The 26,996-nt window shown below is 35.3% G+C and overlaps 3 protein-coding genes, 1 long non-coding RNA gene and 1 other non-coding gene across 6 annotated transcripts in view; 3 read left to right on the forward strand and 2 right to left on the reverse strand.

The window, feature by feature from the left end:
• The first annotated feature begins 440 nt into the window (after positions 1-440).
• On the forward strand, positions 441-1,630 carry LOC132699425 (cAMP-regulated phosphoprotein 19). The gene has a single exon (XM_060666122.1). It carries the CDS (start codon positions 873-875, stop codon positions 1,230-1,232), a length of 360 nt encoding a protein of 119 aa, XP_060522105.1. The 5' UTR covers positions 441-872; the 3' UTR covers positions 1,233-1,630.
• Positions 1,631-1,929: 299 nt separating this feature from the next.
• LOC132699933 (uncharacterized) lies at positions 1,930-8,678 on the reverse strand. The gene is made up of 14 exons (XM_060666926.1): positions 8,337-8,678; positions 8,141-8,278; positions 7,906-8,024; positions 7,498-7,851; positions 7,152-7,445; positions 6,968-7,095; positions 6,688-6,918; positions 4,838-5,012; positions 4,611-4,781; positions 4,299-4,473; positions 3,604-3,877; positions 3,242-3,554; positions 2,136-2,315; positions 1,930-2,077 (listed from the first exon to the last, which is right to left on the reverse strand). Exons 1-14 carry the CDS (start codon positions 8,497-8,499, stop codon positions 1,958-1,960), a joined length of 2,835 nt encoding a protein of 944 aa, XP_060522909.1. The 5' UTR covers positions 8,500-8,678; the 3' UTR covers positions 1,930-1,957.
• A 546-nt stretch (positions 8,679-9,224) lies between these two features.
• Positions 9,225-9,297, reverse strand: Trnaf-gaa (transfer RNA phenylalanine (anticodon GAA)). Its single transcript has one exon. It is a non-coding gene; the product is annotated as a tRNA-Phe (tRNA).
• Positions 9,298-11,466: 2,169 nt separating this feature from the next.
• LOC132699839 (ski oncogene) overlaps positions 11,467-26,996 on the forward strand; it is a 183,050-nt gene continuing 167,520 nt past the window's right edge. The window contains exon 1 of the mRNA XM_060666765.1: positions 11,467-13,460. Within this exon, the coding sequence (XP_060522748.1) occupies positions 12,600-13,460 (861 nt within the window). The 5' untranslated portion in view covers positions 11,467-12,599. The remainder of the gene's footprint in view (positions 13,461-26,996) is intronic.
• LOC132699846 (uncharacterized) lies at positions 15,357-18,752 on the forward strand. 2 transcript variants are annotated; one of them, XR_009618564.1, is made up of 3 exons: positions 15,357-16,768; positions 16,822-18,443; positions 18,498-18,752. It is a non-coding gene; the product is annotated as an uncharacterized LOC132699846 (long non-coding RNA). The 2 variants fall into 2 exon arrangements; XR_009618565.1 differs by having other exon boundaries at positions 18,284-18,443.

Below are 26,996 nucleotides of genomic sequence, written 5' to 3' on the forward strand. Positions count from 1 at the left end.
TACAGATCGCAGCACCATCTCGCGATGAGTTGCGAATATTTATATAATTTGCCTCGTAGAACGGCAGGTCTCTATAAATTTAATCCAATAGTCGATATGTGGCTTATTATGGGGGCTATACACATGCAGGCAAGTCCGCAAGCAAGTGTATCGAGGTAAGTCCGCGAGCAGGAGCGAAACGAATTGCGGCCACACACTATTCAGGTAAACCTCGAGGTTCACCAGTTGGTGGGGCCTGCTGCTGTGCAAAAAGTGAAGTTGGCCTTCGCACTTGCTCTAAAAATCAGACACAATCTGATTCGCTTCGAGCCGCGCGTGGAACTGAACATGCCTGCATGTGTATAGGTCACATTACATTTTCCACAAGTGTCAAACAAACTTTACCGTAAAATCTGTGGTAAAACGGGATGCTTCTTAAGTTAGTAAGCTATTCTGAAAAAAAAATGTACAAAAGACAAAAAACGGTAACTTAAAGGAAAGCCACAGCGATTAGCGCTTTGATGGTGACGTGTACTCTACACTGCAATCGCTATGCTCTTTTTGCAGAGTGGTTACGTTACCGTGCTTTTGTTAAATGTGTCGTGCGTGGCCACAGAAAAATAAATACCAATTTCTCTGCCATAGAAGGACGGAGAAAACATTCTAGCTATGTTCTGTGGTAATTGTTTATATTTTGTGATGGGGTTTACCGATGTCTTTTTCAAAAATTGGGTATGCATAATTTTGTAGTCTATTGGTTAACAAAGGAAAAGCTATCCAAAGCCAATTTTTAATTCTTCACTTTGCTACTTTGTGCAAAGGTTAGAGATATTGTAGTATAAAACCAGGGGACTATTGACAGTTAAATCCTAAGCTCTATTAAACAGAAAGTCATGAGTGAAGAATCGACTATGGAAGCAGGTCCTTCTGAAACTGAGATGAGTCCTCAAGAATTAGAAAAACTTGAGGAAGCCAAATTAAAAGCAAAATATCCAGCAATTCCTGGAGGGCCAGGTCGAGTTGGTGGTCACTCCACATTCCTTCAGAAACGATTGGCGAAAGGTCAAAAATTTTTTGATTCTGGCGATTATCAAATGGCCAAGCAAAAAATGGGTGGAGTTAACAAACAGCTGATTAAAGTGCCGGGACCCGTGCCGTTCCCAACTGGCGAAGCTATACCAACACCTGAGACTGTTCCTGCTAGAAAAACATCCATTGTGCAACCATCGAAGTTAACATCAAATGTCAGCTAAAAACACTTTTTAATTTTTCATTAAATTACAGTTAGATAGTAAAAAAGAAAATGTTTGAATTAAGGTAATCCCACATAATTTTGTATTGTTATAAAACACACAGATCTTATATAAAAATTTTGAAGTTTAATTTCTCAAAAATGTTAAAATTTGATTTTGAACATATTTATTGATTTTTTTCTTGAAATTTAAAGGTTTTAAGGTCATTTTTCTTGTAGCACAGAAATCTAGTTCCCTTATTTGTCATTTCTTGTTTAGTAATACCCAGTTGGAGTTAAATTTGATTTAGCATCTTGCATAAATTCCGCTTAATTTCTTAACCTCCATATTTCCATGTATTATTTTTAATTATTTCAAAATGTAACTTGTTTACGAAGGATTTCAAATATACATTTTAAAAATATTTGTTTATAATTAGTTTTCCCACAGCCTCAATGATATATATATTATATATCAAAATGTTTGTGAATTTATATAACATTATATCGATTTATTTAATAAAATATAAGGATTCAGAAATTTTTACTTGATGCTACAAGTATTAAAAAAAAAAGTGTAAAACGTTTCATCATCACCATTGTTAACGCTGTGCTCAGGAATGAGGCCATAAGAGTTAAGTAGCACTTGGTATAATATATATAATATAACATTACAGTCGAGTCAAGATAATTTCCAAAGGCTAGATAACAAAACAGAATAGATTAAAAACATTTATTTTTCTACAACTAAACATTTTCCAAATTGTCAACTGACGAATTTTTTGTAGAAGCTTTCTGTAATATAACCTGACCATTTTTATCAAATACTGCTTCCATTACAATGGGCTGATCTTGATTAGTTTTGGTCTAAAACAAAAGTACAGTAGTTATCACCTAGTTTGGAAAAAGTTCTACCTCTACCTACTTTTTGATTGGGATTTGTCGATTTAGCACACTCATAATCTGATTCATCTAGCTCAACATTGGACTCATGAGTTACCACATCTTCCTCTACTAAATCGTTCGTTTCTATCACGAAGTTAGTTGCATCAATTAATTCCTCATCCAATGGATCTTGGTACTGATAGAAACCCCAAATCCACACCTAAAAATATTTTGCATGTTACAAAACAAGTGTTGCTCGATTCACATATACAATATAGTAGGACTTATAATACCCAAAAAAAGTATCTTAGCTGATTATTACAAATTACAGGTTGCTAATTGACAGTGATATTTTCACTACATGGTGTGAGACCACAATATCATGTTACATTGAGAATATTAGGGCAACGTTCTGGGAGGAGTTTTAATTTTATTTTTGTTATGATTTGTTTAATTAAAATATTGTAATTTAATTTTACCAAACAACTTGGCAGATGTTGACAAACCAATGCCTTTGACTGACAGTGACGGATATTCCACATAACCTTAAAGAAATGTACATGAAAAACTTTATCCGAAAAATACCAAGTATTTTTTAGTCTTGTACTGGAACATAAAAGTAATAAGTGTAATTTTTATTTTTCGTTTTCGAGTTTTGAGCAAGAATAACAATGACACAGAAGACAGGACAACATAAACAACAATTATTGGTAAACTGCCTTCCCATTCTTTTGATATAAAATGTGTTTTACACATATGGATGGGAAAACAATCACTACTCCCGAGTTTATACTATCAAATTTCGTGACTTCGAAAAAAAGATTAGAATTATTGCAACAATTTTATTTTTGATCAATTTCTATTTTGCATTTAAAACAGAAATGACTTCTCCACTCACAAAATCACCAATAACACCTTCAAATGTAAGAATGGTAAAAAAATTAATATATAAATTCACAGAAATAGCAGAATCCTCAATCCTAACCCTTATTACATAGATTAATCACTGGTGTAATTACTCGTGTTTAAAAGTCTACTTACAAAAAAAATCAAATAAAGATGAAATATGGCAATGTAGGTCTATAATATGATTTATATGTTAGCTCCTTTGAATATAATGTCAACATTACAATACGAAAACCTCACCTGATTCTCCATTAGCCTAATATATCCAGTCACTTTCGAGAAGAAGTAGTTGATATTAATTTTGGGATGGTTGTCTATATAATTCCAAGCCCTCAAAACCGTCTTTTTTTGTGTGCTGGTCAAGTCTCTAGCGAACGACCTTTTCGAAGAATTGGAATAGGCCGTCCGTAAAAATACCTCCAAGTCAATAACTTTTTGAATGACTTGAAGAATGGGCGAGTGATACTTGGTATACTTATTTTTGTGGATCATAAACAGGTCTCGTAATTTTTTAAAAGGCGCTATTATGTTCTCGTTTATCCGGTTTTCCAGACTAAAAGCAGCATGTTAAAATAAATAGGTGGCACTGGGTAGATGATTACTTGTGAACACAAAAGAATTCTGGTGTCACTTTTGATATCCACTCGCTACGGACATGGTCAAACAACTTAAAAGTTTTGGGATTTAAGATCATGTCTTCTGCCGATTGTTCAATATTCCTCAGTCCATCCATAATTGTATTAACTGGTAAAAGGGGTAACATGAGCAACATGTGATATATGTTTCGAAACGAAGAGTTAGTTTCCAACTCCTTTGCCAAATTTAAAGAGCAAATTTTCTTGTATAGATTTTGGGCATAGTAAAAAATTGCACCACCTGCAACATACCAGTAGTCTTAGTGTACCTAGTTGATTTTTTTTGCATATAAAAAATATCTTTGAAGTGACCTTATATACAAAGGGAACCCCACAGGCTGTAATAATTATGCTGACAGTTAAGCAATTTTTTAAATAAAAATTTAAAATGCAGGTACTGCTAACCAAAATAAGCTCTAGAAAAATTGTTATATGAAATCAATTTTATGAAATCGTTAATGGTGCTTTTTATTTTACCAAGATATGTAAAAATTTGACCGTATTAGATTTGACATGTCTATGGGAGCTGCACCCCTCAAAGTTCATTTATGTTAACTGCCAGTTTTAAAAAATGTATTAAGACCTTGTGGTGTATCCTTTATATGTAACATCTATGGTTATGAAAAGTCTATATTGTTAATCCACAAACCACAAAAGCATACCTATGTGCGAATCCACGTATGTCTCTGCTAGAGCATAATACAGAGACGATTCAAAGCTAGTGACTATTTCGTCAGGTCTAAGATCACTGGCTAAGTCATTGTACAAGAAACCAAAGATTTTCTTGTAAATATCCTGGGTCTCCTTATTGATAAACGCGAACAATATCGGATAACACTAAAAAAAAACAAAAACAATACAGTTCCTCACATATAACACTATTTGTCTTCTGAAAGGGGCGGACCTATACAAATGCAATAATGCATTTTCAGTTCCACCAAGTTGTTCCCTTAAATTAAAGATATTTTACTTACATTATCATGTACCCAAACCAAAACAGTAACCATCTTATATGGAAACAAATCGGGCAAAACCTGAAATGATGCGTCAACATATAAAAGTTTACTATATGAATATTTCTGTATTATTTCGGTATTGGCGAAAACAATCGCCATTGCATCGTTTTTCTCGTCCATAAATCTTTCCTAAAAAAGGAAAATGGTTACTTTTTCCTAAATATATTTCGAGTTTCCCTTTTAACCTGATAAAACTGTGGTCCACAAAAAGTATAATGTATTTTACTAAAGCAGGCATCCTCGATTTGTTCATACAGCTGCTTAAAAGACTTAATCTTTGGGAAATTGTTGGTGGAACCATATCGGCACAGCTGATTTATAACAGTTTTTAAAGGGACCAAGTCTCTGATGGATGTATCGCTATAAAATCAACCAATAAAATGTCAATTATTACTCAAATAAATCTAACTTCAACAGACGTGATAAAACACAAATTAGCGCAAAAGTGATTTTTTTCATGTACAATTAACAAAAGTAGAAAAATTATGAGTATATTGAAGCATTGTGAACAAGATTGCTTTCAAAAAATCGCGGGTGTGCACTGCGCAATCTACAAAGTCACTACGCAGCTTTAAATTTTAAAGACTTCTTGTCCTTTAGGAGCGCATTGTTTTTCTATCGTGCTCCTGCGGACCACTATGTAACTTTCGCAAAATCGATGTAATTTTGTTGTGCATCCAGCCTGTATAAATTGACTTTCACGTCTCGCCAAACATCAAAGTTAGGTCAAACTTTGATAAATATAACGATTTGTGTAATATCTCGCGTACTCTGTATGATAAACAATGAACTCTCTCTCAACTCAGTTTACAATATTACTTAAACCAAATTATACCATTGTTAACAGTTTCAATTGAAGCCAATAATTTAACTACCAAAACGGAAATTTTGAGGATCTTTTAAATTTTTTGTCCATAAACGACACACCCTTACATAATTCAAATAGACTAGGGAGAATAGTAGAGGTTACAGCTCTGGTTCTCCCACGTTTCCTGGTATGCGAATTTTTCCTAGAAAGTGAATGATTTTCGAGAAAATACTTGTTTCCTGAAACCATACAGCACGCCGTAATAGTAAATGAGGTCATCGCTTATAGATTGCGAATGATTTTCATTTAGATTATTTCAAATATCTCGAACAGCGTATGTGATAGACGAAAACCGTAAATACAAAAATTGTAGCTTTTGATGCAGTCTATAATACTATCCACACCATTTAGCCATAATTTTTGAAAGAAACTTCCACAGGCTACTGTAATACTTTTTACAAAACTTCTGGATTCCTCCTGCACGTTTAAGACACTATTATCTTTTATATTATAGTACGAAATATCCCTATCACCCTATACAATATGTGGAAATGTTAAATAAAAAAGTTTTAGTTGTCTATATGGCCGGAATGGCTATGTCAAAGAAACTGACAACTAACACACAGCTTTCCAATCTTTAAACCCATTTTTTAGTTTTTTTTGCAAATTACCGAAGCACCCGGTACATTTTCAAAGAATGTTATTTCTAACGATTTTTAAAGAAATGACCCTTGCAAATGCATTTTTAATATTTTAGGCTCCCTAAGGGGACCAAGGTCGATAGGTGCACCAAATTTGATAGCTTTACTTTTCGGACACTTCTTGTATTTCATTTATGTGTCCTGTCGGCTGTTTGCAAGGAGCTAAATTTCAGCTCTCTTGATCAAACAGTTCGCAAGTTACTTGCGTTTTTATGGAGCGTCGACAGAGAGCAGAGAACGGAGAACAGACAAAAAATAAAATCGTTTTTTTTTCGACGCTGATTCCATCTGTATCAACGAAAGTAATAAGCATATACTTAGCTTTTTAGCTATTATCTTATTTTGGAAATATGTGGGATGATAAAATGAAAATCAAAATTTAAAAATATAGAGACATAGAAATCCCAAACTCTTGATGTGGAAACAGAAAACTCCATAACCCTTAGGATTATCCTGGGGTTACTTTAAAATGCTCATCTACAGTTCAACTACACCAACTTTATAATCCAATCTTGCGTGTACTTACAGCCTACAAATCCTATCGTACAAATTCTTAAAATTGAGATCTTTGTTATCCTGGATTTGTTTTCTCATTACTTGAAAGAACATTTGCCTTTTTCGTCCATTGGCATCATCTGGCTTATGGTTGTGACATTTTAAAACTGTTATTTCATCTTCGTAATTGCTCTCACTAGAGGACACTAATTTACTTTGAGTAGCTTCGGCTGGGCATTTGGGATACAAACAATGTAAGAGTCTAAAATAAAATGTTATCTATTTTTAAACTGGGAAGGAACATAATATACCTTATGTGTCCTTTCATTAATCTATGACCATAAATGTAGCCCTCAGCTAAGACAAATTCATTATCCAGGACATAAGGCTTCATTATGCACCCAAAGGTTCCAAGAGGTGATTTGTACTGATGTTTAACCTTAAAATAAATTACAACAGTAATGCCATGTTATAACATATATTAAATTATTTTACCTCCACTTTTATGCTACTGGGCAACATTACAACATCACTTTTAGAAGTTTTCACTGCTTTAAGCTTATTGTCCTTCTTTTCTGTACTATTAGGTGATTTTTTATTGGTGGTATTAGAAACTGGCTTAATTATTATTGGCAAAGTAGTAGAGGTTAATTTGTAGCCTTGTGTATCTTCCTCATTGACAACTTCCAGTATTATTTCCTCACATTCATCTGTCTGATCCTCATCGTTTTGTTCAATAGTAGAAATGTCATGATTTGCGGTGTTTTCAGAAGAATTACCTTCGAGCACCTTAAAATGTGTAATATAATTGACTGTTGAATATGGTGCAAACAATACTTACCTTTAAGAGCTCTTCTTCAACTTTGTCAAATCTTTCATCAACCTCAGATTTCACATTCCCACTTGATTGTTTCCTTGCAACCTTAGATTTTGGTGTTTCCTCACTTTGTTCTCCATTTTTTCTCTTATTATTTTTGGGTACTTCATTTCCAAAGGTTTCTGTGAAATATTCATCATCTGAACTATCATCTAACATGTCATCGCTGAATTCTTCAAATTCATTGATCATCATTCCACTTGAGCTTTTTTGTTCCTTATCATTTTTAACACAAACTTGTTTGAACTGCAGAAAATCAGTTAGCTTGCTCAAACATGCCGAACAAATTTTCTCTGACAGACCCTGTTTGCCGAAAACCTGGAAGTAATTGCATATTTTGTCAAAATAATTAGTTGAAATATTATTACTTACAGGGAAAAGACATATGGATATGGCATCGCTAACGGTGTACTTTTCATCAATCTTGTCATTTATATTGGTCCAGTTTTCACTAACCTTTAAACACAATCGGCACTGATTATCATTGGACTCTGTGAACACCAATAAAAGAAGTTTACAACCAGAATCAGATGTAGAAAGCAACTAACTTTAATTGAGAATGGAAAATTGAAAATTTATATAAAATTTACCAGTTTTGGAAGCTCACCTTTCATCTCTGGATCATTTTTCACCTTTATAGTTGATTGCTCATCTGTTTTAACTTGACTTACCACAATATTTGAAATTTCTTTCATGGAAGGAGGCTCTTTTGGTGGCTTGCGAGTTGGCAGAGCGCCGATTTTCCCTTAAAAACAAATTTAGACAAACTTTCCACGATTTTTATTTTTCAATTTCGTGTTTACCTTCAGAATCATCTTCAAAATGATCAAGACAAACAAAGCTATTAGACTCAGGCTCTATGCTTACAAGCTCAAGAGAATTTAGCCATCTCTTCTTTACTTCTGCGTTTTTGGGAAATAGTACACCTACTGTATTTTCACATCCTGGCACAAAACACTTTGGCATCGTGACCAAATGACCAAAATTTGCAAGACTTCTCTTTGGAAAAACAATTTCAACTACCTTAGAAAATATTTCTAATCGCCAAGCACTACAACTGAATGTTCAAATGCAACAAAATGTTAGAATATCGCATCAAAAACTGCCAATATTTTAGTTTTTTAGGTTATTTGACCGACGCAAGCTTCCAGTAGCTCCATTAAACTTTTTTAATTCTTCGTAATTGCCGAAGAGGGCGCATCAGGTTAAACATTCGATGTGCTTTTGACAGATCATTCAAAATTAAATCAAATTAATATTGAAATTTTTCCTGCGGCAAATTTCTAACTAGAACTACAATACAATAATTTAGCATTTTTTTCTCCGGCTCTAATTTGTGGCGAATTATTATCAAAACTACAATTAACAAATATAAGTTGAGACATAGAAAAAATCTATATATATGTTACAGAGTATCAATATAAGATAGATATCCGATTAAAATCTATAATTAAAAAAGAGCTACTACAACAAAAATTAATATCTACGGTAATAGTTAATTAAATTTAATTTTGAATCCATACGTTCTTTACATTAATTTTACGCAGGGATTTTCGATAAGCACATTAAAAGCTTTTTGTCTGAACCAACAAAAAATGCTGATGTTATTGTTTTAACCCCATGTTAATGATGTATTGTGCAGCACAAATTAAAAAAATATAATAAAAGTTAAAAAAAATTATATATAATATTGCCGAAACCCGGGATCGAACCAGGGACCTTTAGATCTTCAGTCTAACGCTCTCCCAACTGAGCTATTTCGGCACATGTCTTATTTTTTATCCGTCATGAATTTCAGCGTGCTTTCTATATTAAGGAAGTAATTATTTTCTTTTGGAAACGACATACACAAAATAATATTTTGAACACATAAAACAAACATATTTGATATTGATCGAATAATAAGAGTGCATAATAAAAGTATTATGGAGCACCGTGCGTAATATAAATAATATAATATATATAAAAAAAGGTTGAAAACGGACACTCAATGTGCACATGAGTGGATAATTTCAAATCTCCCGTTATACCAATAACGCCTTGCGCCGTTCAACAATCAACATGGCTGCTGACAGGTCGTAAAATCAACAGGTACAAGGTGCAGATCAGCGTTTTAAATTTTAGGACATGCGCATGCAATAGTAGCATATGGAGGCCCGGCCTGTGCTGGTAATGCAGCAACTATCAGAAAACATGCACATGCGTTTAAAACCAATTAAGTTGGAAGTTTCAACAAACAACATGGTCGCTCACAGATCGTCAATTGGTTTGGATGCGGCATTTTTACTGCAGTATTCTCTTAAAATATGTTCAGATCCTATTAAATCTTCAGGCAAAAAGCAGTTAAGTGTGCGAATATCGCTGTTTAGAAAAAAAATGACTCTAAGTGGAGGTTAGTTGGTTAGATGCATGCACTGAAAATCAGTCCCTTCTCCATGACAATATCATAACCACCTGATACGCATCATTGTTTATCGTAGTAGGGTCACTGCATTATCTAATAGCTATATGAACAGTAGCCTTTCCATGAGGACTTTCTTCATTCAAAGGTTCCAAATATTAAAAAATCAAAATCCATCGTCATTCGTTTATTAGATTTATGATAATTACACAGAGGCAAATCTGTAGAAGCAAGTAGACGCAATAAATAAACAGGTGTCTTTAATAAATTTTAGTTTGCATATTGGCTGCAAAATTTAAAACACGAACAAGGTCAATGCATTAAAGTGTAGATATGTACATAGTTACCGATTCTATAAAATGTTTTTAATTAAAATTATAAAATAAAATAAAATCGTCGAACAAACCGGCCAATAATTGGACAATATTTGAAACGGTAATAATTGTTCATTAATTTCAATTCGCGTCTGCTGGTGGGTGCCTAAGTTGGCTTGTGTGTTACACGTGCTGTTCCAGAGCTAAGAGGAGGATAGACACAGAGCTGTTCATTCTATGAGCTCCCGTCCACCCGCGCCCCGACCGAGACGGGTTTGCCGCCGCCGCCGCCGGAGCCAGTCGCCTATTTTGACGGGAAGGTCGATCACGTGATCGAGCTGGTGTCTGCGCGCCGGGTGGGCAGGGGCACGGCGGGAGGAGCGGCTAGACTGCGCTTTTGCCACGTCTACCAAATTTTCGCTATATCATGCGACTTCCAAATTTATTCAAAAGGGGTAAGTAGATATTTAATGCACTGGTATATAACTATTTCGTAATTGCAGTAATATGCTACGTTTTACAGGATGATTTTGACTCACTGCGAGTTAAAAGAAAAATTGTTAAATTGTAAAATTATAAAAATTGGTTTCAGCTTTCAACAATCAACATAGATTTCAAAAGGTTGTACGATATAAAATAGCAAGTATTTACGGGGCAGGAAATTTTGCCAATTCACCATCGGATTGTCAAGCTCGCGAAATAAAAGTTGTGTATTTGTTAAAGTAACTTTGCAATTCCTATTTTTGATCTTAAAGGGTACCCGAAAGGCTATTTTGGTATAATTATTTATTACACATAATAATAAAAATGTAATTAACAGTAAACGTTTTGTCAATGTCATCAAAGGATGCTCCTTTAGATGTAGATGCTTGTCGCTTAATTGCAAGTACATGTGCTTCTACCTTATTCTGAACCTATACCACAAACATAAACTACTCTTTCTCGAGATGCTTTCTTCTCTTTCATGGAGATTTAAATTCAAATTTTGTTTCCTTCATTGGGTCCCATCCACAAAATGACAGCTACATAAAAAAAGCTCTAGGGCCTGGTTATACCGTTCTTCCATTTGGATCCTTCGGAAGTCGATGAACTTTTTCTTTGACATAATGCTCATACCTTGGTGTCGAACTGTATTTAAGTGGTAACAATGGCTAAAAATAGATTTTAGATATTAGAAAATTGTTAAAACAATATTATTTTATAACTCTTTAAAACCGGGTTGTGATAGATAACTCTTTACTAAATTTATTTTCTCCTATGTTATTCTGTTTTGCTTTAAACTGTGTATATGTTTTAATTATTGTGTTAGTAAATACTTCAACCCAAAAATGAGAAAACACTGATTGCTTTTAAATAAACCGTTTTGTTTGTTTAGATACAGCGGTTAAACTAATCTCAAGTTATGACGGCAGCAGTTGCAAATGTCAGTATCCTACTTAGTAAACGTAGATATTAGACGTTATTAACACGCTGATAATTGGCGTCATATTTAGGCCCGGTTTGTTGCGATCTAGCAAAGAGTGGTAGGCACAAAATGATCAGCTTTCAATGCACAGCGAATGTGAAATAAATAAAAAAAAATGTTGAGAAGTGTCATTTAATATGCGCATGTGCGGTCATTTTGTTTTTAACTGATATCTGTCACTTCAAGCTAACCAAGATAGCCGCTGACAGTTCGTTAGAAAAAAAATGGCGCAAAGTGCAGATGAGGTGAGTAAAATTTAGAGGCATGCGCGGAAAATCCATTCACTTTTCTACCGTGCTGAGGCCACTATAATAACTAATAGTTATGTCTTAGGTCTTTCCTAAAAAATTTAAGAACTAAAAAATCCTGGGGCAAATTTGGCAACCGCGCGGGACTTTCTACAAACAAGCTCATCTGCCATGGCTGTCTAGTTGGAAGGTTTTCGTCGGGTGTGTGCGGATTTTTTGAGTGACCGGTGGTGGTGGAGGGTATCAGGGACGCACCGAGACTCATAAAAGGGTTGCAAGAAAAGAGAGTCGCGATCTCGGGGTGCTTTTCATCCCGTTTGTCCGGTTATTTACGCGAATTTCGATGTGGAATACGAGCTGATGTACGTTGCGCATGCGTTTCGCAACAGTCTACGGTCGAGACGATTACTGCCGGTCGCGGTCGTCGCTCGCCGCGGTTGTACAAACACAGTCAGACGTGAGAAATGTGCGGTGATTGCGTGCTGTTGCTGCTGCTGCTGCTGTCATCAGTGTCATCGCCGTCGCTAGACAAAGAGAGAACGGTCACCGTTGTCGCGAAAACTTCCGATGCGTTGCGACGGTCATAGACTGATGATAATAACGGAAGTGTGTGGTGTGAAATAATTAAGTTTATCGAAATGATGGAAGTTACTCCACACTTGAAAAGCGTCTTGAAAAACTATCAATATAGCGCAACGAAAAGTTTACAGGGGCCCGGATTATCCCTGGTGGTGACTAAGACGGAACCTGCGTCTCCCGAGGTCAAGGAAGAGGAATTCCCTCCTACGCCTCCTTTTCCCGTGCAGCAGGTGCCGATCTTGGCCGCGCCGGACACGTCTTGCAGCGAGCGCACGGAAACGATCCTCGAAGGGGAGTCGATCTCCTGTTTCGTGGTCGGCGGTGAGAAACGATTGTGTTTGCCCCAAGTACTGAATTCCGTACTGCGCGAGTTTAGTCTGCAGCAGATTAATCAAGAGTGCGATCAATTGCAGATCTATTGCTCGCGTTGCACCCCCGAACAATTGAACGTACTTAAAAACCACGGCATATTGCCGAGCAGCGCGCCCAGTTGCGGTTTGATTACGAAAACCGACGCCGAAAGACTTTGTAGCGCTCTTCTTTTCGGTCAGGCGACGCAACCGTTGCGTCCCCGCAAGAACGCCTTGTCGTTTAGTGTGTACCACAAATGTTTCGGCGAATCGAGCGGGCTGTGCTTTCCGGAACTTTACGTTAGCAAAAATGCCAAATGTATCGAGTGTTCCGACTGTCAGGGCGGTTTTTCGCCGCAGCAGTTTGTGTGTCACGTGCATCGGAATTTGGAGAACCGCACCGTACACTGGGGTTTCGATTCGAGCAGCCACTGGCGGGCGTACCTGCACGTACCGGAGGATCAAGAGGAACGCGAGCAGTACGTGAAGTACTTGGACGAGTTGAGGGATCAGTACGAAGGCAAGGCATCGTTTCCTTCTCCGTTGGCCGAGACCGTCAAACGAAAACAGGTTAGTGCAAGCGTGATTATTATATTGGATGATTTCTACTAATTTTGTTAACAAAATAATGAAATTTAAATTTCCTAATATGCTAGTGCTATATATCTCGAATTGGGGAGATTTAATACCTTTTTTTTTTATTTGGGCGTAGATATTGCGCAGAACAGTTTTTTTCTTGGGCTCATAGAGCAATCTTAACCTAATAAAACGAAAAATAAATCAATAAGTCTGATTTCACACAACCATATGATTTCTCAGGTTTAACGCAATGTTTCACGGATTTCACAAAGATTTCACCGGTTTCAGATTTCACTGATTCTGCAAAATATTTCACACATTTCTAATTGATTTTCCGGATATTACCAATTTTTAAAATTAATTTTTATATATATAATATATAAAAAACATACTTAAACCATTTTTCAATAAATTTTCAAAACAAAACAAAAATAATATATTTTTTAGCAAATTTTGATTCTTATTTTTCTTCCTTTTCTTTAATTACTTTAAGTAAGTAAGTTCCTATATAGAAAAGGGCAGGTGTAGAATTCTTTAATTAATTTGCTCGATACATAAAAAAAATACAATTAAAGCCAAATAAAAAAAGGCGAGAAAATATTTCTATGACCTTAATATTTATGCCTTTTATCGTATAACCCTAAAAATCCCAAGATAAAGTTTGTTGAATTCAACAAATGAACGGAGGATGATGCCCTGGAATAATTTTTCATATATGTATATGACATATCAGCAATAAAGTGTGTTTAATTTTATAACATGCTTAAGTAAACATATGTGTACTTAAATGTCTCCGTAATTTCTTTTATGCAATATGTTTAGCTTCCATTTTTCATATTTCCTTGTATTACCCAAATGGCTCCCCGTACTTTCCTATATTTCCCCATATTATTTCCTAAATATCTCCCGTAATTTCTTTTATGCAATATTTTTAGCTTCAATTTTTTATATGAAGGAACATTAAAGGAAGAAAAAAGGAAATAATATGTTTTACCTATTGTTTCTCTAATATCTAACTGAACTTGCAAACATTTAATTCAAACAGAACCTATGGTATACTTAGTTTTAGTTTTAAGGAATTCTATCTTTAAAATGCAATATAAGCGTCTTTCGTGGGAATAATAAAAATTAGAAATTTAAAATAAGAATAAACAGCAAAATCAAAAACAACCTCTGTGTCAGAGCGACAACTTTTTGAGCAAAAATTGATTCACCTTCTTTCATTCTGTGCGCTCATGACGACCTTTCGAATGAGTTAAACTGCTAAACTCGATTGGGTGCAAATCTTAAATGGACAGACGGAGCACGATATAGTAATATTTACTACATATCAATTTTGTAAAATCGGTGAATTAGTTTTTAAAATATCGACACTCATATAAGCGTAACTTTAATTTTACTTGTAAATGTCATATTGTTGACATTTCTGCCAAAATTTAATGTTCTTGGATGACATCAAAATGAAAGCTTATTAAAAAGTAAGATAGAAAGGTAAGATGTAAGCCGTTTTGGTCGATCTGAAACAGAATTGCTCAGAGCTGTACAGTTAAAAAATTTAGCATTTTATTTTTACGAAATTTCACATAATGTTATAATTATATACAGGTACGTACACGGAGAAAAGTCGGCAATTCTATTTTATTAAATTTTTTTTTACATACGGAATAAAAGATTAATACATTTTATGTTGTTTAAGGGACAGGTTTTAATATTTTCAGTTACGAAAAAGAAAAATTAAGTAGTTGCTTGCTTATATGTAGAAAAAAAGTATAACTGTTACTGGGTTGTTAAATTTCGACTTGGCTGGTAAAACATATTTTGGTTGAAAATCTAAATTATTCTCAGATAGTTTCGCTTTATTTCCTATATATTACTAATTATATGTTACACCTCTTCTATGAAATCAATATACGTAGTCCCCCTTCTAGTCGCTAGGTGGCACCACAGCTTTAAAGCAGAGCCAAAAAACTGTGGAATAACTTACCATGGACGGTATATTCGCCATCTATGGTCTTAACCTCATTCCTCTTTTTGTGCTTTGGTGGCACATGTTCATTTTTATTCGGCGTCGGTGTTTTCAGCTTTTTTCAGCGTTTTTGGAAGTTAAATGGAGAAGTACAAGTGAGATTTACGTTATTCCTTATCGGATGAAGAAAGAACCTACCTACGACGAAAGATTAAATCTTTCCATCCGCGATTACATAATCGCTAGTGGCGTGGTTCCCATCAACGAGATTTTCTTACAATTGGGAGACGATTTCTTCATCGTCCGGGTTCCGATCGGAATCCCCAGAACTCGAAAGACCCCCCATCTTTCCCACTTATACGACAGCAGTCGTATGTAAGTGTTTCACAATTGGAAGCAATCCTTTTGTGAGGGGGTCGGCCATACATATGGTTTTATATTTTTTCGACATCGAAAAAATAGAGTTTTCTGGCTCGTCCGGCTATGGATGAGGCGCCCGGGATACTGGGACATAATGAACAATTTTTTATGGCTGTTGGAATGCATTTACTCCATCGTAAGTATATTTTTTAGGCCCTTCAATTAATTCTGATGTCATTGTTGAGCCCCTTGAGACGGATTTAAAGCAAAATGGCCTTTAAGCTATGGGGTCGATAGTCCCAACACAAAGTTTGATGTGTCATGACATTTTGGCAAGTCAGATTAATACCTTTTTGAAATCCGGTGTGTCCGAAGATTGTCTCAGTGACCTTTTGCGTTGATATCCTGTGCCGAAGAATTGCCGCTCAATAACTCTCCTAAATTGAATGTGCAGATGAAATCTGCCATCAACAAAGGTGGAAAGAAAAGGGATGAGAGACTGACTGCAACAAGGGGTGCTTTGATGGTGGTTGGTAGGACGCTCTTGACCTTGCTTTTGAAACCGGTTAAGGATGAGTAGTACTTACTTCTCATCGAAATGTTGAGTAATGCAATATTTGTTTTAAGCAAAATACACCATTTAGGTTCAGTATATAGAAGTTCAGCCGCGTTAAGCCTTTCGCTGCATGTATGAAGGAAGTGCTCGTTGATGCTTCTTTGCACTCTTGTTTATATGGAGAAGATTTGGCTGATAGGCTCAAATCAATCAGATTAGCTGCAGATTAGTGGCCGAGTTAAAGTCAGGTGCATCCGGAACAAGGCTTTTATAGCATACAAATTTAAACTCGACCGTCCCACTTCGTTCCCGGAAGTTGCAAGGCTGAAGTGGGTGAAAGTCATTGTACCCTCAAAAGAGGGAATACAGGAAGGTTCGAGAGGAAAGGGGGTGGAGTTGTGTCCCCAGGAAAAAATAGTAAGTACTTTTGTTGAAAGATTGCACGAGTTTCGGGACATTTGGAACTCTAGAACTCAAGATGCACAGATTCTACCTTGGTTAGATGGATATAAAATTCCATTTGCGAGGCCAGTTATACAGGACTTGATTACGACAGATCCTGTTTGGTCCCAACAAGAAAAAGATTCAATTTGTAATGTGGTCAAACACCTGTTAGAGATAAGTGCAATTGCAGTTTGCGAACCTTGCTTATCCATTTATTTTACAGATCTTTTTGGTTTCAAAATTGGATGGTTCGGTTTGATTAGTTTTAAATTTAAAGAAACTGAATGCTTTTATTGACACTTGTCATTTTAAACTGGAAGACAGAAAATTAGTAGAAACACTCTTCACAAGGAAGTCCTTTATGACCACTCTGGACTTGAAAGAAGCTTACTTTCTAGTCCCAATAATTGAAAATCAAAAGAATTTTCTAAGATTTTATTTTGATGCTCTCTGTTATCAGTTTAACGTGTTACCCTTTGGTTTATGCACCGCCCCGTGGGCCTTTACAGAATTAATGAAATCTGTGGTTTCTTATCTCCCTGCCAAGGCTTTTCCCTCAATAGTTTATTTAGATAACTTTACTATTTGGTGATAGTTAGCTATCCTTAAAAAATGTTCCAGTAACTTGCAACACACTGATTAGGTTGGGTTATGTTATTAATTATAAGAATGTTTTACATCCTTCGAAATCCCGTAAATTTTTAGGTTTTGTTTTTTTGAATCCCACCACTTGTTTTTTCTGATGAGTAAGTAAGTTTTGCAATTTGAACCGTTGCGAAATAAGAGTCTTTGCCGAGCTTTGTGCTGTGCTAGTTTTCAGTTTGCCCAGCAGTTTGTTACAGTTGGGTATATACTAAGAATTTTTGAGAGAATCAAATATCTAGCCCTTCAAGACTCTGTCGATAATTATGATATTTGGATGATAATTCCTTGTAATTTACGGAGGGATTTTATGTGATGGCTAAAAAGTTTACAGAATCCTGAATGCCCTGTAAGGCAGCAATGTTACAAACTTGAGATTTTCTCAGATGGTACTCCTTTGGGTTGGGGAATTGTGCCAGAGAACTTTGGAGTCCTAGGGAAGCTCAGTTTCATATTAATGCACTAGAATTAACTGCGGCCTCATTTGGTCTCTAATGCTTCGCCTCGTATTTGACTAACTGCGAGACACTTTTGAGGATTGATAACACAACTGCTATTTTGTATGTAAATAGAATAGGGTGAGTAAAATTTCCTGTTTTAAACGAAATTTCGAGGCGCCTTGGGGTTGGTGTGAAGAAAGGAGGTTATGGGTTAAAGCATCTTACATTCGATCTTCCGATAATTTTGAAGCGCATAAGGAACCCACGAATTTGAATTTTGATGGTGAATGGTACCTTTCGGACAATGCTTTTGCTAAAATAACAAGCAAATTTGGATTCCCATAAATCGAACTGTTTGCTTCTCGCCTAAGTAAGAAATGCGGAAAGTTTATTTCCTAATTTCCAGATCCGGAGGCATCTAATGAAGACTCGTTTACTGTTTTTTGGAGCGACAGTTTCTTCTATGTTTTCCCCCCGTTTTGCTTGTTGCCACTTGTTTTACGAAAAATCAAGGCTGATTGAGCTACAGGGATCGCAGTAATCCCTTACGGGCACAGCCAGCATTGGTTTGCTTTTTTTTCATGGGAGGCGTTGTAGTTATTTATTGTTTCTAATTCCAGACAAATTACCTTCTTCTTTTGACAGGAGAGGTCACCCTTTGTGGAAATCCCTTACCCTGGCTGCAGGGATTTTGTCAGGCAAGCATTCCAGAAGATTTGCTGGATATTTTTCTATCATCTGTTCAGAGCGCTACCTTGAGGCATTTAATACCTGCATGCATTTAAACTTTGGTGGAGCTTCTACGAAAGGAGGGGAGTGGAGTGTTATTACTTCTCACCTAGGCTGTATTGGATTTCCTTACTATTCATTTTAGACAAGGCAAGTCCTATGGCTCATTGAGTTCTTTCAGTGCAGCACGGCCTTATTTTTGGATCAGGTTTATTTAACAATGCAAATCTAACTAGGTTTTTTAAGGTGTTTATAATCTAAGGCCAAGTAAACCAAGATATAACAGCACTTGGGGCCCTAGTTATGTCCCTGACTTTGTAAAAGGGTTACGTTCTAATGACTTGTCATTAAAGCAATTAACTGTCATTAAAATAATTAAATTAGTTTCTCCTACTGAAGTTAACGATTGTACATAGAGTCCAAACGCTCTCTCTTATAGAATTGGTCAACATAAAATCATTTCCAGATGGATTAGAAATTAGAATAACGAATCAAATTAAGATTTCAGCTATAAATAAGACTCGACCTGTTTTTTAATTTTGCATAAATATGAAGATGTAAATCTTTGTGTGGTTTCAAATATATTATTGAGAGGGCCAGTGCTTTAAGAGGCAGTGAATCTCGTTTACTCATTACATTTAAAAAGCCTTGTAGGGCAGCAACTATACCCAACAAAAGTAGATGAATAAAGATAACTTTAGAAGATAGTGGTGTCTACACTTTTATTTTTACTGTTCACAGAACTCGACATGCCTCAACATCGTCTGCGTTTTGTAAAGGTGTTTCAATTGATATGATTGGAAAAACGGCAGATTGGTGAGAATGCTCTAAATGTTTTCCCCTTTTATATAATAGACCTATTTGTACAGCAAGTGCAGGCCTTTTTGTTAATGCCACATTTGGGACATAGAATTTTTCAGAAGGTTTGTTTTCTCGGATAGCCATTTATTTTGTATTTGTACACGAGGCTTTCATAAACTTTCTGGATTTCCTTATATAGCCGAATAAAATCGTTTTATAACAAATTTGCTGAGTTGCCTTTGAAAGTCTACGTATATTGATTTCATAGAAGAGGTGTAACATATAATTCAATGATCAAACGAACTTACCTGGTAAGTGAAGTTCGATCGTAATTATATGTTACACCTCTTCGTAGAAATCACCCATTCCCGCCCAATTTACTGTTCTGAACAGTACTAAAATGCCCTTTGGCAAATTTATTATAAACGGGCTTTAAAATAGAATGAGGTTAAGACCATAGATGGCGAATATACCGTCCATGGTAAGTTATTCCACAGTTTTTTGGCTCTGCTTTAAAGCTGTGGTGCCACCTAGCGACTAGAAGGGGGACTACGTATATTGATTTCTACGAAGAGGTGTAACATATAATTACGATCGAACTTCACTTACCAGGTAAGTTCGTTTGATCATTGAATTATTTCCGAATATTTCTCCATATTTCGTCGTATATCCCCTAATGTAGTCCATATTTTCCCATAAGAAAGTAAGTATTTGCTAGGTGGTGTCCCCCTCGATTTATATTAATATAAGTTCAGAAATAAAAATATTGTGTTTTATGAATTCAACCGATATACATGTCTATACCTAGCCTTTTAAGCAACTTATGTTATCTCACAAGTATTAGATTTGCGAGAGATTCTTTTTAAAATTGTTCAGTACCTGTTTGGAGAATATTCTCTACTTTATAAGAATTTTCAAATTAAAATCGATATCAAAATACTATCGTATGAATACTATGAAGGCAAACGAACTGCTTCCACCAGAATAAACCAATATTATTCTTAGAAACTTTGCTGTTGATTCCTCAACTTCTAACACACTTGCTATGTTGCTATGAAAATTATCAAATATCTCAGATGTATCACGAAAAATACGGATATACTAGAAAAAATCTGCTTTTACATTTTAACTGCTTTAAGAAAATTCCAAGTATAGACAATAAAACAATTTACGTATATAATGCGTCCCCCTTCTCTTGCAAGCGGTATGTTCTGCTTAAATTAAATTAAAAAAAAAAGATTGTTGCAGAGCTTCACTTTAATTAGGTTTTTTTCTCTCTCTCTGTCTCTCTCTCATTTTCCTCCTCTCAAGCCTGCAATGAAATATATTCGACGGCGACCTTCGACAATGGAGAGCGAAAGCCGTCGCCCTCTTTCCCACTCGGTGCTCCCCCCTTGCCCGCGCCTCCTTGCGGCCCAGGCGACGACGCGCCGGACGACGTCTGACAGTCGCTGGCGCCGCTTCGGAAAAAGCAATTTTTTTCTAAAAAGAATTCGGTAATTATCGGCGAGTCGCGTGGACGTAGTTTCCCATCTCGGAATGCGAAATTTAATCGAAATTGTTTATGGGAACGTTCGTCAGGATGTGTGTGGCTTTACCTTTTTGCAATTATACAGCGCGCCCGCAAATACCGTAAAACTAATGCGCCTCACGGATTTTACCGATTTTCAACAATAATTTTTAACTTATATGGAATATTTTTCAATTTCGTTATAAGTAAAAAAAATGAAATGCATTTAAGACCTTTTTTCAAAAGGTTATACATTTTTCACAACCAGCATAAAAATATTAGTTTTTTAATTTCCCTAATATTTTTTTTTCCTCTAATTTAAGTAATTAATTTTCTTCATAACATATATAATAGAAATTTCGATAATGATTAATATAGGAAGATGAAAAAAAAAATCACAATTAAAGCCAAATGAAAAAAAAAGCGATTTTCTGAACCCATTTCTTCTTCATCAAATAATTCAACAATTCAATGTTGTGTGTTATGCAGATGACGCGATAATTCTCGCAAATGGTGAAGATAACCTACAAAGAATTTTGCACACTTTGAATATCACAGCGAAAACCTATAATATGAAAATCTCATATAGCAAACACAAAATCCGTGGTGACATCTAGAGAACCTATTATATAAATTGGAGCTGAATGGACATAGATACTAGCCGTAAGGATTTAAGCAAGGAACTAAAAAGACAGCTAAACAAAACGATATATGAACAAAGAAAACAAATCTATCAATAAAAATAAAAATGTATAAAGCTGCAGTCCGATCAATGAAACAGGAGCAGCAGACACACGATCAACAAAACAGAGAATAAGAACGATAGAAATGAAGGTATTGCGATCCATATGGGGAATTACGTTGAGCGATAGATACACTAATGAGAGCATAAGACGTCCAAGATGTCTTAAAATGGACATGGAATAACCGAAGAGAGTGGAATGAATACGTAGAACGTATGGACAACTGAAAGAAAGTCCCAAAGAAGAAAATGTGGGGAAACTGTTGGTTTTCGTTCATCAGCCGAACAGTGAGAAAGCTAGACAAATAAAAAAACTTTCTTAGTCAATAGTGGAAGAAGAAAAAGTGCAGCGGAAATATTAGTTTTCAAATAAAAATACCTTATGACCGTATCTTACGCCTTATATGTTACCTATTACCTGAAAGTGCTGAGCCAAGTTTGTTGAATTCCATTCTACGTTGAACAAACGAATGAAGGTTATTCCGGAATAATTTTCCATCCGGGAATTACCTGGTGTGAAAAATCCAAATGAAACATCTGGCCAATAAAGTTCGTAATTTTATAATACTTGTGCTTATGTAGGACAGAAGGCTTTTTTAAGTGTCTGTATAATTAATTATCATATTAAGCAAAGTTTTCTTATTCGAGCTTCTAAAGGAGGTGTTCGAAAAAATTGATGCCGATATTTTAGAGGGCGATTCCTTGTTAAAAAATATGAAAGAATGTTAAATGCTAAATATGAATGAATGATAAATGTAGGAAGTGAGTTTTCAAGATAAACTTCGTTCAATTGAAAAACATTTTTTTTCATAAGTACCCAAATAATATTCCAATCTGTGGAAGTTTGGCAATGTTATTTCGAGTCTAAGAAACTAATCTAATCTTATTAAATCCAGTGGCGTCCATAACATACATCACTTTCTCGTAAAAAATATTTGGTTAGATATTAATAAAAATATATTTTTTGAAAATTTAACACCCTGCATCTTGAAAACTGCATTTGCGCGGCCATGTTTATAAAAACGTTTTTTCATATTTTTGACAAGTATTCGCCGTCTCAAATATCTCCGTCTTTAACAAAAGCAGTCCATTTTCACACAGTGGGGCAACTGAGAGGAGTTTTCTTTTAACATATCTCCCGACTATTTATCGAACATCCTGCAGTATGAGCGCTACTAGAAGAAATACCTGGCCTTGTCACTAAAGTATGAATAAATTCTTTATTAATGAGTTTCAAATGGATAATGGTCGATTAAAGTGGGATCCGTCAAAAAGCATATCGCGTTGCTTTTTCACGAACCTTTGAGGTACACTACTATACCAAAAAGTGTTTGCAAAACTACTATTTTTCTTTCATAGGTTCTGATGTGCATGCACCACCAACATACCCCCCCCCCCCCCCCGGGTAAATCGTTGATAAAATAATATCCGAGGCAACGGAGGCGGGCGACACTCCCGTCTACGTCTCTTCAAACTTAAATAAACCGAAGCGAAATAAAAAATGTGCAATTCGGCGCCAGACGAAAAATATACGGCGTGCGCGTGTATCCTGTACGCGCGAAAACGAAAATGATGTACGAGACGGTAAGCTTGTTAGGGCGGGCAAAAATACTTATATTAAGCGTTATTTTTCACGCGCGGCTGTCTCGTATTAAGCGTCGCGACGGCCTAAATTGAAACCGTCGACGACGATCGGTCCCGCTAAAGTTAAACTTGCGATCGATGAAACGCTTTTCTTTAGGAAAATAAAGAAACATTATATTATGCAACAAGTTGCATATTATACTTCTTCTAGGCCAATTAGGGGTACATTACATGAGTACAGCATTGGCAAACTTCAAAATACCATTGCTAAAATCTTCCGAACACATCCTGTGGCTAAAGTACCGAATACGTCAGGGGTAACGAAGGCAATAATTAAGTATTTTAGATATTAGATATTACGAAATGTACGAGGAAATGTGTTTTTGATATTTTCTGTATATTTTACCTATTTTTACGCAATAGCTGTTACAACATATCTGGTAATGTTTTTAATACTTTTCTTTGGTATTTTGGAAACATTTTTGCCAGTTGATACCACTTAGCATCTGATCTCTTCTCTAAAACTTGGCATTTTACCCCCACCTTGAAGTTAATTGCAAGTTGATATTAGGAACGTTGTTCAATATAAGTTTTACCATGGGTAAGTTGAAAGTATTGTTAAATTGAACACGAACATTTGAACTACTTTGAAAGGCACTATAATACGATAGTTTTCGACCATCGACATTGTTCCATGAGCACTGAAAAAGTTCCAGCAGCATGAAATTTAACTCCCTTCAGCTGTGACGTTTAACGTTCCTCATTATTATTTTTCGATACGACTGACGTAATTTGGTTAAACTTTATTTTTGAAGGTAAGTATCTTATTCTGAAATGAACTATTTTATAAATTGCGGTACGTTATCGTCTATTTGTCGCAATGTTTTTAAAACAAAATACAGATGGGGAATTTTCAATAACAAAATTTCATGAATAAATTGCTTGAGGTTAAGAACGTAAGTTTACCTCTGCTTTTGGCGGTTAAGTTAATCGAATAGTGAACTTTTATCTTTTTACTGGTAATTTAAATAAACTGGATGCCTATGCTGACAGTACAGGAACTCATGAAGCAACTATGTAACAAACTTTTGAGAAAGTCGTTGGACCTATAAGACCAGCGGGATTTGTACAGTAGTATTTTCTCAAAAAATCCTATTAAATTTTGACACAAAAAAAGGAGTTAAAGTCTAGAAAAGTCTAGAAAAATTGCAGCACCAACGTCGGCGTCAGTATAATTGTGTAATTAATTTGGGGTTTTTGTTCTTTAAGCCCTGCAGATATATTTTTTTATATAAGCATTTTTTTCCGATTTTTTGTGCTTGTAAATCGGCGCAAAGCATTTAACCTCTATTGAAAATATGAACAAAGTCGAGATCACGAAAGTTGGCTGTTGAAAGTCTAAATATAACTTTGAGAGACTTGATATGGCACAAGAAACGTCTAAGTGTAAAAAATGTTCAAGAAGCAGACAGAAGCTCAATCCTTCACCGCAAGAAATATGGAAAAGTGGCAATGGACAATTTGTTTAAAAAATTGTAGGTAGGTAGGTAGAAAACAAAGAAAATTTAAAGACTATTATAAAGCAAGTTAGTTTTTTATAATTAATAAATTAATATACTTAATATACTTTAGCACTACAAAGAAACATCTTGATTTCTCTCGTTTCTAGTATTGGGATTATGGATGTTTCTTATACACCTACAAAATATATCATATAATATTGTCATATTGTTTATCGTATCACAATTTAATAAACAATTTTCAAAAAGCAAGCGCATTTCGCTCGCCAAAATTGCTTCGTGTCTGCCCTAAAAAAATTGCCATTGTTATCTGTTACGTTTTTGTAATCTACATTCAAATGACATGACTAAAATAACTCACATTTCCAAAAATAATAATATTTATTTTACAATATTTGCACATAAGATGCCTTCAGTGATACTTTTTTAAAGAAACTCTTATATTACTTGATTATATATTTGTGATGACCGATGGTTATTTTGTGTCAGGCTTCTCTGTAACTTGGGATGTTATTTTGTCTACCGCTGAAGATTAAAGACCTGCTGGTGTCTGCTCTAGTTCTACCTGGGAAAGAAATTTTTATTGACTTGTTGGAAATAAAGCCCGAAAGCACCACCCAATGAACAAAAATTTATGTTATGTTTAAGATGGAAAGATATCCTTGAAAACGTTCAAATTCACAAATTATGTGTGAAATTTTTAAAACTATGAAAATTTTACAAGAAAAATATCAATATTTTAGACCGGAAAAACATATTACCAACAAAATCATATTTTTCTAATCCCGTCTGGAAAATATCTAATTACACAACGATCTAGTTTGCAGGAAGCGTCACTTTACCACGTCAGTTTCGTTTCGCACGGATCAGAGTCACTTCGGACATTTCCGAAATTTTACCGCAAGGGTTTGAAAGCAATCGGATGTTTTCGGAGATATTTCCCACGTCTTGAATTTTGACGTTCATGTCAGTGAATGTATTCGTGTTGTTTTGCGAAAATGCGAAAAGTCACTCGTTTATTGAACACTCGCTCCGCTGCGATCCGCTCGTGTCAATTAAACTTGTGAGTGAAATGCCGTTTACAGCACGTGTAGCTTGATATACTATTTTGAGACATCAGGAATGTGGAATTATTTGATAAATTTCAGTCTGGTTAGATGTACATCAGAAATGAACCAGTTAAATAAGTAAAAAAAAGAAAAAAAAAAGGTACACATTGGGCACTCTAATATGGACTGTCAAGTACTATCGACAACTGGAATTACCAGCAAACAAGTAACCCGATGTACAACTGATAAGAATATCTACCCAAAAGACGCTGCACTCCCTACTTTATCAAGCATTTACCATCTCTCTTATAGTGATCCCCACATATGGATGCTCTTCTAAAGTTATCGTTCTCCCTGGCAGCTCTCGTTTTCGCTAAGCGTGATGACAAACGAAAACTTTCCCATATTGATTTTTACAAGGATTTGTAGTTGACAAGGGTATTTTTTATGCTTGTTCTAGTAAAAATTCAACTTGCAGCTGAATTGTTTTTTTTTAATTTCCTGTAATTTTTTTACACTAAAACATATTACCCTTCCTGTAGCTGTAGGAAATTCTATTTAGTAAATTAACATGTAAATATTTGTGTGTGTTGAATAAAGGATATATATGCATCATTTTCTAAGATTTTATATTTGCCACATTTGTTGCAATTTCGTGAAAGAACAAAGTATTGAAAGCACAAATTATACAAATTTGTGATTGGTAATCCTATATAAACCACCTTTAAATCGTTTAAATTAACTTGTGCTTAAAGCAACTTACTCGTTTATAGGCACATTCTTTTCCTTAGTTTTGACCACAAACAAGTTTTCCAGCGGGTGGGCATTTTATCGCAAAAACATGAAAAAGGTACGGGGATATTGACTCCACAAATGAAAACAATGGCACGGGGCACTGACTGTTCTGTGACAATTTCAAAAATTGGTGGTAATGTCGCAACTCATTCAATTTGACCGTAGTAGGGCCGCTATATTATCTGAATTTTTCTTCCGTGTGGTACTGTACTGCAAATTTGTTTCATTGACAAAGACATATTGGCCAAGTTTTAGGCTCGGTCTTAGGTTGTGCGTTATCTGGCGCCAAAACAAGCCGTTATCATGATGCCTTATCTCCGTTTAATAAATTAAAATTAAACTACGTTCCGATTTAATGTATTTATTATCTGTTAAATTGTACAACGCAT

The sequence above is a fragment of the Cylas formicarius genome, unplaced genomic scaffold (assembly GCF_029955315.1).
Source record: "Cylas formicarius isolate icCylForm1 unplaced genomic scaffold, icCylForm1.1 PGA_scaffold_3__17_contigs__length_32017465, whole genome shotgun sequence".
Lineage (NCBI taxonomy): Eukaryota > Metazoa > Arthropoda > Insecta > Coleoptera > Brentidae > Cylas > Cylas formicarius.